We start from the raw sequence: 14,325 nt of genomic DNA on the forward strand, positions 1-14,325 counted from the left end.
AAATATTAATTCATTTAGGTGAGCCTGAAATTTTATTTAGGAAATTTAAGTTTAGTTTCCCTCCAATATTTCTTTTTACCGAAGTTTCCCTCCAACATATAACATTTTAGTTGTGTAAAAGGTTGGGTTATTTCATAAAATAGATACATTTAATTTTGAATCTTGTTAATCAATCTGTTGAAGGAATTAGTTAAGAAATCAACAATACAATTTGTTTAATGAAAATCATGATACGGTTAATTAATAATTTCAATAAAAAAAAACATTTTTGTTTCCTTACCTAATGTCTTTGTATGTGTGACTAATCCATTTTTTAAATTTTCACAAAAATGTCTTATTTTAAACAATATATGTTATAAAGATTCATTTTTTTAATGTTAAAAAAAATAATAGTTGACATTCACATTCTTTTTAATTGGTTGGATATTATTTGTTGTGTATTAAATATTTTTTAGATCATTTTGACACATCTAATTATTAGGTCGAATTATATTTTAGTGTCAATCTAAAATAATTATCTCAAAAGTTAATAGTGAATAATGATGTTTATCAACTTATTAATATTTATATGTTATTTAACGTGTAAAGTGATTAAATTAAAACCTAAAAGTTGTTGCATTTAATCGTCATCATATGTCTTAGACTATCACTTGTTGGATTGCCCCTTGCAATACTATAGCAAGAGGAATGCCCAACATCAAGTAATTAAGCATTTTATGCATTGGATTATAGCTTTGTATTGTGTATGTTACACGTGCACATAGTTGATTGAATGCTAGAGCTTCATGCATGAACTCAAAGTAGTTAGTGAATGCCTTTACTATTATCATAACAACAAAGTGAATTAAATAGACAAAAAGCAAACTTATGGTGAGCTCTACTAGTTTTTTTTTTAATGGTGAGATAAGTATGGTTTTCTCTATTAAGAAGGGTGAATTATTTATTTGAAGTATGAAAAAAGTGAAGAAAATAAGATTAATGGATGTGGTTGTGGATGGTTCTTGCAAGGAAGGCATTTCAAAGTCATATAAGAATACATTTATGAAACCCTTGGGAGGAAGAATTTCGGAGTCTTGATGATTGTATGGTCGAGTACCCCGTAAAAATATTCAGAGAGAGGTGCAATGAAGTATAAAGATGGATCTCTGCTTCCTCTCAATGATGAAGATTTGACTTTGTGGTTGACCTCGAAGAAAAACTAAGTTAATTTAAGCGGTAGAATCTAAACTTCAAAAGAATTAAACTAAGTATGGAAAATTCATATTATGTTAATTTAAACGCTTATTGTGAAGAATGAATAAAGAAAAATAGAGTTGTAATAAAATAAAATAAAAAAAGTACTAAAATTTAATTTCAAAAAACATATACATATTCTAAAAAAAAGTAATTTCCAAAACTATATATATTACCACACGATTTCAAAAATTTATTTTTTAATAGGTATATGTTTCCATAAAATAATTATCGTTACCATTAAAATAAGTCACATGCAATATTGATGAACACACGAAACACATCGACGAGCTTTAAAATAAAGTAATTGTGCAGTGACTTACTGAAAAAAAATGCAACGAGCAATATCTTCCAACACATACGTTATTATGTACATAATTGATGGAATGTGCACAATATCATATTCAATGTAGGGAATGAAGTTATAATTAAATTCTATTATTTTTTACAGAGAAGAAAATAAATTATGTAGTGTGGACCAGATCAACTTAGAAGATTCAAATGCTTCTCATTTGATGATGAAGGTGATATTGATAAGAAAACCAGTAATATTTTTAAATTGACTGCAGAGAGTTTAGGTTATTGTTTTTGTTGGTGTGTGTTGCTGCTAGTGGAACACTGTTATTGGAATGCAGTGAACATCTGGTGTGGTCATGTGGGAAATGTGGATAAGTATATTCATGAGGGTATTTTGGGGAAAAAGGGGAAGGGGGAGTGTATGAGTAGGAAGGGGGTAGTTAAATAGCAATAGGCCGAAGTTAACTTGTTAAAGGCTGCTACCGCCCATGAGGTACCATCATGGACCGCATATGTGGCCCAAGCCCCAATAATTTGCTACACACGTAAACTATACTAGTCTTCAATTCGGCCTATGCATGGGCTTTAGAACTTTTTAAATAACATTGTTTTTTTAATGACATTACAGTAATATATTATATAAAATGAAAATATTGAACTCCATTATTTTTAATTATTTAATACAGTTTCAGTAGGGGTGGGTAAGCGGACCGATCAGTCCCGCGTAAGGTCTGTCCATATAAGTCTGCATTGGCAACGGATCGGGCTAGCTCACCCCGCACTCCTACACAGACCTAATAAATTGGTCCGCCCCTGCTCCGCAGATCCTGCAGGTCAAACGGGCTGGTTCGCGGGCCTAGTTTTAAAAAAATTACAATTTCAACAAAAATACAACACAATCAAATTAAGTTCAACACAAATCTAAATAAAATCTCAACAATTAGTCAATTACATCAATAAAATAAATAATATATTAACAAAAGAAAATCCAAACAATAAATCTAAAATATGAAACTTAAATATCTCCAACAAAAAATGATTTTTTAATTGAATGGAAATAAACGTTGCATCACATATAGTGTATGAATGAGTCTTAAAGCTGCACTTGTATTGTAATTAATGTGTGCTACAAAATGTTGTTGATATACATCTCTCACAATACAGATTCTTAAGTAATGTTTGAATTATTTTTCAATTAAAATTGAAGTTGTACTTAATAATTTGTATAATAAAAATTTATATTAAAAGATTATACATATTATCAAGATAAAACTTTATTAGTTCTAATTTAAAAAACATAGATAACACTTAACAGTTACTCTAGTAAAGAAATTTCATCTAATAATACTTGACATTTTTAATTTTTAATTAAAAATGTATATTTAGGCTTAGTAAGCGGACTTACGGGCCAACCCACAGACCAACCCCGTGGGTTAAGCGGGACAAACCCAAAATATTACATAACCATGGATTGTTTAAAAAAATTGATTTGTTACTTGCGTGGACCGCAGACCAATCCATGGACCCGAGCCTACTTATCCACCCCTAAGTTTAAGGGAGTAAAACTAAATTTTTAAATAATTTAAGAACATTGATCAATCAAATTCACAGATCTTTACCGATCAAATTTTATTCATAACTAAAATCCAAATTTTGAAATAGTTTTGTAACTAAAAACTTTACTTAACCCAAAAAAAGATACAGTCCTGAAACTTGAACTTTTTGTGTTAACCATTTTTGGAGAGACTATTTTCTCAAGAGGCAAAAGCTCCCACTAGACCTCGTTTTTGTCAAGAATTTTCGTAGTACATTGGTTTATTTTATTTTAGAGACAATTGCCAATTTGCCATCAACTTAAATGCATCTTATTTTTTTAAGGTCCACCGCATCTATGCAACAGAAATGGGCCACAAGTATACATGAATGATCCATCATCTAACACGTGAGCCCACATGTTAGATTGACCCTTCGTTCTATTGCAATTAATGTGTGAAACACAATGGGCCCAATTGGTTGCTTGCGGCAAGACAATGGGGCCGTTATTCAATTAATACTCCATATCTGCTCACTTCTCTGTCTACAAGGAAGGTAGCCCCTACAATGGAAATGGACCAGAGATCCTAGTCAGCCCCTAGATTGCCTTCCTTTATATTCCCTCTATTTCCAATACAAGCAACAAAAAATTCATATATTTTGATTTCAATGTTACATGTATATGTGTGAAAAAATAATAACCAATATGCTAAAATATTAACAATTTTTTTTTATTGATAACTAGAATTGCTTACTTTACTCTTTTTTTTAAAAGGCTACTTACTTTACTCTTTGACACTTAAAAAGACCGAAATCATATTAAAAGTTGGTTAATTCAAGACAACTTTCTTCTGAAATTTTTAAGTTTCAGACTATGCTTGGTTTGAGAGGAAAACCAGTGAAAAGAAAGAAAATGTGCGAAAAGTAAAATGATTTTTTTTTTACCTTTTATTTAGTTTTGTAAAAAGTAAGAGGATACAAAAACTATACATATATGAAATGACATAAATACTCTTAGATAAGAAATGACATGCAATAATGAATCTTTTCATAAAAAATATATTTAGAAAATTATTTTTTTACACATAAAGATTTTTTTTATATATCTTACAATATAAAATAATGATATGGAGAAATATAGTGAAAAAACTTCTACTTATTTTTTTATTACGCCATTCCCAACAATAAAAATTAAAATATATATATTTTTTTAAAATAGCACAATAAACTTAATTTTTCATTAAGAACATTGCCTCAAACCCAAACAATCATCGTCCTTTCCTCTCATATAACTAAAATCTTCTTCTCATAACTAAAACCAATGACGCTATAGCCATTTCTCATCCTCCATAAAAAATTAAAAATCAATTCAAGCCTCTTGTTGACATCTCGAACACCAAGACTAGCAATGAACCACCATCAACAAACCATATATGATTAACCACCAAACATTCATTGAGAATCACGCTTATCCCATAGCAAAACTAGTTCCACGATATAAATTGTCCACCCCAGAGGCATGCATGCACTAGATCGAAACCAGACTGCACCATGATTCATGCACACATCGAACCAACACATCAAGCTTCAGCTATCAAACCAGGCTAAATGTACATCACTAACCAACATAACCAAGCCACATTCCACAAACATAGACCATACAGCAAAGAACCAAACCTTCCTTAATTTATTAGTCTTATTTTTTTTTTTCATTTTTCTATCAAAACAAACACATGCAATTAATTTCAAAGACTAGGCCTAGCAGGTCTCCTACTAGTCTAAAAAAATAAATAATTTTAAATCCTCTAATAATTTTTTCTTAAAATTTCTCTATATTGTTAAATAAAATATTTTTTTTATGTTTTTAAAATGTTAAATATATTTATTTTATAATTGTAGAAATATTATTTGGATATAATTATACTCTGAAAAAATTGGTAAGTTACCAACGATTCTTCCCACATATATGTACAATTAATGTAGAGGTTCAACTTGCCTCCAGCTCTAGGAAAGGTGAAGGGTGATTTAGATGACATTTTAATTTGCACAATTTTTATTGCAAACAGCAAACATATGCTTCCACTGGTTATAAACTAAATGAGATGAATGACTCAATGTGGAATGGATCATGTAGTTTGAACTGAGTTATGGGAAGATTTTTAAGCAAGCAACACATGATGAACACATATATGCCTTTTCTCAGCTGTAAAAGAATAAAACTAGTAAATGGTACGTTCGCAATCATTGGTCCCCGGCTTGTTTTTTCTTCCATATCTTGAAAGAGAGACACCTTGGTAGTTGGTATATAAAGTTATAAACAACACTTAATTATGCCACAACTTTCCCTTTCCTTTAACTTATTATCGTAAAAATTACGAGCCAGAAAAAATTCAAGACGCAAACCCGATATACTCATGAGTTAATGCATGTTTGGATATCCGTTACAAAACTGAAGTTAGTGGTAAAATGAAGTTTATAAAAGCATCTCCTCCCCACTCTTTCTTTTGTGTTCACTTTATATTGGATTTAATCTCAAAATTTGTACGCAACAAGTTAGACTGAAAATTGTTCTTAATAATCAAATTAAAAGATAGTATGTTTTCAAAATATATATTATAATCAATAAAAGGTGACAGGATAATAATGTACAAATCATATTCTAAGCCAAAAAAACTGCAGCATTTTCTGCAATGCTGTCCAACATCTCTGTCTATATTTTATTGATCCTAATATACGGAACTTTGTCAGTTTTTTTTCTAGTTGATCATCCCTAGACTCAGTTGTGTATAGGAGGCTTTCTCTTTGCTGGAGAATAGTCCATCTCAGTTATCTCTACAAGGTCATGGTAGTGCTCCTCAGGGACATCTTTGTGCTTCGAAGTGCTCAATGTATCCACATTTCTAGAATTGCCATTTACCGAGGGGTCAACCTTGGACTCTTCCACATTCTGTCCATGGAACACATATATAATATTAATAAGAGGAAAAATATAAAAAGAAATTCCAAGGTTTACATTTAAGTTGAAATCTACAATATAATATAGACAATAATTTAATTATTTTCCTTTCTCTCAAACCAACCTTGGAGAGGGATTGGGTTGCAGAAACGGGAATGGTAACGAGTTTCCTATTCTTTATGTTTCCTGCAGCAAACATAAGAACATTCAAAGATATTCTGAATACCAAGATTTATATATATAAAAATAAGGGTTGGTACTAATTAAATTTGTTATATTTTGCTATGTTTTAATTAAACCAGAAACGAAGTGAACAAGAATGAAGCCTTGCATAATTTTTATGCATAACAACAAAATTTGAAGTCATCAAGTGTTTATGGGACAACTTGCACTAAGTATAATACTTAGTCTACTTTGTAAGACTGTGAATCATGATTGTATTATCAGGAGAAACAAAGGAAAAAGAATGAACTAATGGTCTTTAAAACTAGTGGTGTCTAGGCCTATGCCGTCTAGGTCCATAGTAATCTTCATGAATGTTTGGTAACTGATTGTTTGATTTTCTGGATACTCTAGCGGCTCTTTTCTTCTGGCTACCTGTGCATAATTCGTTCTCTTTGCAGAGAGAAGCTTCCTCAGCACCAGTGTTACTTCTTTTCAACAAAGTAGTTTCTCCATCCTGTAGTTAGAAGTGAACTTTTACATTAGCATCCATAGAAATATGAAAGCATGAAAGAAGGTTGAAGTTTGTTAAAGAGATGAATAGATAAAGCTACAAAGTAAGGATCACCATACATGTTGTTTCTGTTGCTGAACTGCTGAAGACACTTTCCCCAGACGAATCCCTGCACCAAATAAAAGAAAGATTAAAAATCCGAAAAGAAAAGCCTAATTGAGTGAACTGCTGTTGAAAACATTGCTTTAAGTAAATTACCTTGAGTTTTTGCCAGGATGAGTGATAAAAGCAGAAGAGAGACTACAAAAGAAGGCTTCATTTTGAAGAAAAATCTTGGGAAGAAATGTGCAGGTTAATCCTTAAACAAATAGGGTAGAGTTTTCTTCAGGTTTTTCTTCCTTGCAATTCGAAGAAGAGAGCTTAACTGAGTAATAAATTGGAAGTTGTGAGTAGTTGGTGGGATGAAGGATAGATAGATGGCAGCTCATTATATATATAGTGGCGTATAGGGTATAGGGGTCCACATCGAAGTTCAGCTTAAACTAATAGTTTTTTTACTTAAATTTTTTATATTAGTTGTCTTATGGCACCCCTCAAAGTGCCAACTGCCACCCTATATCAATGGAAATTGCCAATCATTTGAAACTCCAATTATATTTAATTAAGCGAAGGTTTAGGTGTTAAAAAGGTTTTGAAGTTAAATAATAGAAAATATTAAGCAACAAGGGTGTCATTAAACAAAAAAAAGTACAGACCTGGGCAAAATAAAAAAATAGGAAGTCCAAAAACAGGGATAGATATATGAAATGGAAACCTAAAAGGAGTGATGATGATGTATAATCGTATGTGTATATCAAATATAATAGTCCATCAACATTTGTATTATGACTCTTTCATTTCTTGTTTCTTTTATATCATCTATTATACTTGAATAATCTAAATTTTCTTATTATTTTTTATGATAATTTTTAAATTTTATGTTTTTTTAAGATATTAAATATATTTAGTCTTCGTTCAATACTTATCATAAAAGATTGTAGAAAGATTTGTAGAGTGAAATAGAAGCATAGAGCATTTCTCATTATACTTATAGTAGTGTCTTCTCTCTCATTCCGCTCCTCTCTAGATGTTATCAAGTATTTGGTGTCCAATTTTTTTTTCAATCCAAAAATGGTACATTTACTTTGGGGAATGGTACAGTAAAACAAAAACTCATGAACCCTATAATAATGTATATAAGTTTGCCTGCAATTATACTATTCTTTTTTCTCTTCTATAATATGAATGCAAGCCTTCAATGTTTGCAAATTTCCATGATGCCAGACTTTTCTTCTGTCTCGTTCACTTTTGTGCAACAAGAGTACAAGACCATGTTTTCCTTATGTTCATTTCGTCGCCTTTTGGATACTGTCTCTTCTAGAAGACAAATTGATGGCATGGCTTGTCTCTCATCATCAATTTTTTTTTACTTGCTCTAGCTTCCTAGCTAGGTACGTAGGAAGAGGATTCCAATTTTAGTTAAGATGTACAAGCTTATTATATATCCATGCTATATATATCAACACTCCTATCACACCATATATAAATAGTTAAACTGTCTTATCTTTGTGATCATTAATCTTATGAGGAAAAAAATGCATTTTGTTAATTAAGTTTCAATATGCATATATCCATCACCATAATTGGAAGAAGAAATTAGTGGCAACTTGTCTTTTAAATCTTTATTCTTGTTGAATGAAATATATACTTCCACTATATAGATAAAAAATTATAGCTTGTTGATCATAGTTTGTACTTTTACGAGAGTTGAACTTCCACTCCAACTCTAATTAATTTACTTTGTTTCACATGCCATTTGTTAGACCAAGTATTTATCATTAGACCAAGACATATGAATGTCAATCTACATTCATTTGAGGCAGCTTTCGATCGAATTATTCATTTCAGACCTTATCGGTATTGGTTCACGTCTGATCCAACAATTCTCATCAATGAAAACTGAAAAGTGTTTCAAATTTAATTAGGTGATAGTATATCGGTATTGGTTCACATCTGATCCAACAATATAAACTGAAGATGATGTAGAGTTTGATTCTAACATCCACAGATCGAAATGTCCAATTGCAAACTTAAATACGATAGAAAGAGTTCTCCAATAGTCTACAATTCAATTCAGAGTGATAGATGGACATAAGTAGCCACTAATAATGGGAACTGGTGCATTGTGCCTCCGAAGTTGCAAGCCACTAGGCCATGGAGGAGCATGAATTGGGCAACAAGAAAGTGGCATTATTGTGAGAATGAAGGTGAAAGACAAGGGTGATAGTACATTAATATTGATGCATCATGGCAATGGCTACGTAGGATTTTGTCGCGTAGTTGCCTTGCGAAGGGAAGGAAAAGAACAATCCACGTGGAAGTCGACATCTCGGGATGAAGTGGCACAGCAATCACCACGTGGGCACCGAAACTTCACGCACGTTGTTGCACCTCTGGGATGCAAGAAACACATTGGTGGCGACGTTTGCCTGAATTTGTCATGTGGGACTATGGACTTGCCTTCATTTTATTCAATTCACTCTACTTCCTCATTCAAATATTCAAGCAATCCATCATTAGGAGTAGATTGATTTAACTTAGATTGTTACAATTTAGTTTTAAATTTTGAATAAAAAATTATCATTCATAATAATTTATATATGCATCCCACAAAAATGTCTGCACTAGAGATAGTTATTGTTTATTAAAAAAAATTCAAGTAATTGTATTAACTTTTCTCTCTTCTTACTGTTATATATATATATATATATATATATATATATATATATATATATATATATATATATATATATTAGATAGCAATGGTGTAGATATATTAGTCTTTTCGGTACGCCTCAACCCTGATTTATATTCGTCCGCATTACGGAAAAAATGAATCTACCTATCAACGTACATGCAATAATATTGTTCTGCACGTAATTAGAGGTGTATTGAATTTGTCAGAGATACACGAGTGTTGTACACATTAATATGTGCTTATATAAATGTTGAGTTTAGAATTATTTTTTTGTTTGAAAGAGAGGTTAGAATTATTTGTAAATTGTAACAGTTTGATGTGAACTACAGAGGAAAAAATGTTTTGTGGACACTAAAAAATATATATCTTGTCAGAAAAACACACACCAAGAGAATAAATAAATAATGTAAATGAGTAATATGACTTAGTAAGAAAAAAATAACATCGAATATCAATTAACTTGATTTTAGTATGTTTATATAGTTTCACATTTAAAAAGTTAAATTTAAAAAATTGAGTCTAGAAGTTGAAACAGTTTAGGTATATTTTGAGTTTAATAAAAGATTTAATACTAAAAGCATCTCCCACGCTCATTACTTAATAGGTAATTTATTTTTAGACATTATGGTTTGATATTTTTACCTTTAAATTAATGTAATCTAATAAGTGTCGGGTTACTTAAAATTAAGTTTTTGTTGTTTATATTTGTAATAATTGTTTATGAGTAAAAAATATTTTTTTGTCATTTAAGGATCATTCAAGGGATATAATTTATCAATTGCTTAAAATTATATCACTGAAATAAAATATATATGAATGCTTAATTATTACGTAGTATTGTAAGAACCAATTAATATAAGATAAATAATTTAAAATAGATTGCTTAAATTACACTCCCCGGAAGATGTTCTAAATTTTATTGTTAATTTGCTTTTAAAATAAAGCATCTAAATATTACATCATTTTTAAAATTAATTTTAATCAAAACTAATTTAATTTAAAATCAATTTTTTGCCTATTTGATTTGGTGTCCGTTTGGACACGCATAAGGAGATAGAGAAGCAAGTATTTCTTGTTAGCTTCTGATTCATTACAAAACTTTATCTTAGATTCGTTAAAAAAAACTTAAAAAGGTAAACCCCAAACACAAATTCAAAACACGCACTTTACAAACTAACTAAATAAATAGAGAAATGAATTAACAATTTATTTAGCCTAAAATGTATAACAGACTCTTGAAAACCAATGTGTCTTTAATGTCAGAAATCAATTTGTCACGTTATGCACATATTTATGATTAAATTAATTGAAACACATACTTTAACTACATACAACGATTAAAATATAGTCTTATTAAAATTAAAATCAATTCTATCTTGAGTTTAAAATAAACAGGTCATTGTGAAATTCCAGAGTACACCAAAATAAAATTGTGGAATTCCAGAATATATGTAGCCATGACCACGGATGAGTGGTGTTTGCCTCTGTGCCGCACAAAACGGACTTCACTCTATTTCGGGGACTGTTGTTTTGGTGAAAGTGAACATGGAGCACACACTTCATCAAATGCATGATTGAAATCTCTCTCTCAATATTGACAATTGAAGATGAGAAAGAAACTAGTATTGCCAATTGGTTAGGGACCTTGTGGAACGCATAGCAACTATTACCACAACTTAGGTTAAGGTATTTGGGAACCTGACTTTAAGAACTTCATTGCATATATGTTTTCCAATTTGTGAAACGCACAGTAACTTTTATAACATCTTAGGTTATACAGTATTTTCCAAACATGTATTTTCATACAAGTTTTCCACCTTTATTCTTTTGTGTGAAAAGTGATAGAAAGTAGAAAAACGTCAACTCCTATAGTACTATTGGACAATTCAATAGAAAGATTCAAACTTACACCTATGAAAAAAAAAAGAGAATTGATATCAAAATTTTAATTACTTATATCAATTTACATTGACTATTCTCACTCTTTTTAGGATGAATAATACATAGACGTCTTAATATATCAAATACCTTATTATTAATAATAATAATTTATCTTATTTATTAATAATATATAGGATTTTCTTCTCTTATCAATCTTTCAATTTCAACTTTAGGATATCTTAAAATGGCATTGGAATATCAATCGATTTTTTCCCTATTTTTAATGCATGGGAGAGATGTGAACGTTAGTAATTAACCTTCAATCGTTTTTTTTTGTAGTCCACGAGACACAAGAGTAAATTGAATTTAACGTGAGGACAAACGAGCTAGCTTCAAATTAAATACAGGGTTTCAAAAGATAAATATTATTTTTTGGCAAGTTTGAATTGCTTTTAGAAAACAAAATCCGACATTGAGGCGTCAATTTTGAGACTAAGAATTTGGACTGCCTAACAGTTGAAAGGTGTACCCACCTTTCTTTGTCTCTCTTTATTTTGTGTTTGATAAAGACCAAAACGTGTACGTGATTTCTGATTACGTGCCTGTTCATAACCAAACAATCCAGCTTTGGTGATGCTATTACTTTGTTTACACACGGATTTCCTACGACAAAACCTAGCTAGCAAAGTCCTACAATTCTATCATACTTTTTGTTATTAATTTATATAGAAATTCCGTTTTACATATTATACATATTGTGGTAGTTGTACACTTGGTGTTTTATGTTATTTAAGGGGTTAAATGCTAGTTCATGAGTTTTATTTGATTGTTCATAGTTTCCCTGATATCCTATCCTGGATGTTGATTAATTTATTCCTTCCACGTCCCTTGGATAAACTATCAGTGTTTTGAACTATGTATGTTTCTTTTTTCTTGGACGTATATACAATTGATCATTTTTTTAACCACAAATATATTTCATTTCATTGTAGGCAATCCTGTTTAAATCAGATAAAATTATTATAGAAAGTAAAATTTTTCTTTCAAATATTTATTTAACAGAGTTACAAGTTCAAGACTCAAGTCCTGATTAAGATAAAACAATTCTGCACAAGTTGATCTATGCACAGGCATGGTGGTATACAAATTGATCATTTACTAATAATAAATAAATGATTTAAATACATTTTTTATTCTTGTAATTTAATTTTTATTTTATTTTCATCCTTGTGATTTTTTGTTATGTTTTAGTCCTTGTAAAATGTATTTATTTTTTTAGAAAACATTTTCTAATGAAAATTTATTATCTAATTATTAGAGACAATTTTTTTAAAGATTTCTATTAATTACACTAACACAAGATTTGGGATAGTACTACTAAATGCAAAGTGACATTTAGTTGCTAGTCACCAGACCCAACCTAGCTATAAAGCAGTTAAAATGGTCCAATTCCAATTGCACGCTGGATCATGAGTACAGAACATGCTCTTAAATATAAGATTAAAAAGACACGAACTGTTGGGCCAAGTCGAATCCGTGCACTGTTTGTTGGTCCCATACCTATTTGGTTCAATATTATTTTTTAATTAAAATGTATATAATTTTATAAAAAAAGAGTAAATTTACCCAACCTAATGGACTATAATGAGCTAAAAATATATAGCCCCCACACAAAACTTTGACTCAACTCACTTTTCACATCTTTTCTTGCAGATGACTCGTTTTGACATCACTATCTTGAATGTGCAAGGGAGGTCGTCGGCTTGCATGTTGGTAATAATTTAGTTGAGATATGAATGCCTAATGCAAAGTGTTAAAATGTTATTTTCACATCACACCTACAAGTAAGCGTACTTGCGTGATATATTTGAATTTAGCTACTCTGCATAATTCCAACTTATTAAGCCTTTTTTTTTTTAATAATTGAATATAATCTTTTACATCTACAAAGTAAGCGCACGTGGGAATAATTTGAGATCAGTAATTCAGTTACCACTTCTTCAAGAGAGTTAGGGGAGACAGGGAAATGTTGTCTTAAATTCTTCATGTGGGGAGGCCGCAAGTCGATTTATTCATCAATCAATATAATTCTTCCACGTACACACACAATCCATTTTATCAACTTAGTCATCACAATTATCTTATATATGGTGGGCAGAGTCATTATTATGAACCATGAATAGGATATAAAGGAAAGGTGATCAACGTGAGGCAGCTAGAAAATGGATATATGGGGACATCATACAGTTGCAATGCTAGTCAAACCAAAAGGTGCCATGTTTCTATTAGAACTTAGATACATACATACACTAGTATATGGTTGGTCTCCATATGTATATATATATATATATATATATATATATATATATATATATATATATATATATATATATATATATTATTAATGTTATATTTCGGCTTCCCACAGTCCCATACCTATATGTTGTGACCCCCTCATATAGTCTCACATGACTTGTTCACATCGCATTATAGCACATGGGAGAAACACTGTCTAAACCGGGCCCCTATCCGACACAAGACCCATGCACTCTCCCTAGACAATATTGTTTCGCGGCGGAGAACAAATAAGAAATAAAGTAATAAATTAAGGTTGTGGTTGAAATTTAACATGTCATGTATGTACATACTTTCCAGACACAACATTTGTGCAATAACTACTGTTTTTTTTTTTTGTTTTTTTTTATATGAACAGTAACTTTTTAGCTCCTAAGTTAGCAACTAACATGAATGAAACACAAAACACTGCATGGCCATAAGCGATGAGATGACAAATACCGATCATATGTCTTCTTTAGACTACTACCATATGACTAAGTAGTGATTCTCATTGCTTAGACGGTGAAATGGAAAAATATATCTCAATTTACCCAACAAATAACCAAGACAAGTAGACAACAAAAGGTGCATTAGTCTACTAGCTAGAGCGATCAT

At 30.6% G+C, this 14,325-nt stretch overlaps 1 protein-coding gene across 1 annotated transcript; it reads right to left on the reverse strand.

The window, feature by feature from the left end:
- Positions 1-5,667: 5,667 nt before the first annotated feature.
- LOC100785198 (uncharacterized) lies at positions 5,668-7,150 on the reverse strand. The gene is made up of 5 exons (XM_003549662.5): positions 6,954-7,150; positions 6,815-6,864; positions 6,617-6,698; positions 6,144-6,205; positions 5,668-6,010 (listed from the first exon to the last, which is right to left on the reverse strand). The coding sequence occupies exons 1-5, from the start codon at positions 7,012-7,014 to the stop codon at positions 5,840-5,842; spliced, it is 426 nt and encodes a 141-aa protein (XP_003549710.1). The 5' UTR covers positions 7,015-7,150; the 3' UTR covers positions 5,668-5,839.
- Between the last annotated feature and the right edge of the window lie 7,175 nt (positions 7,151-14,325).

The sequence above is a fragment of the Glycine max genome, chromosome 17, assembly GCF_000004515.6.
Source record: "Glycine max cultivar Williams 82 chromosome 17, Glycine_max_v4.0, whole genome shotgun sequence".
NCBI classification, from domain to species: domain Eukaryota; kingdom Viridiplantae; phylum Streptophyta; class Magnoliopsida; order Fabales; family Fabaceae; genus Glycine; species Glycine max.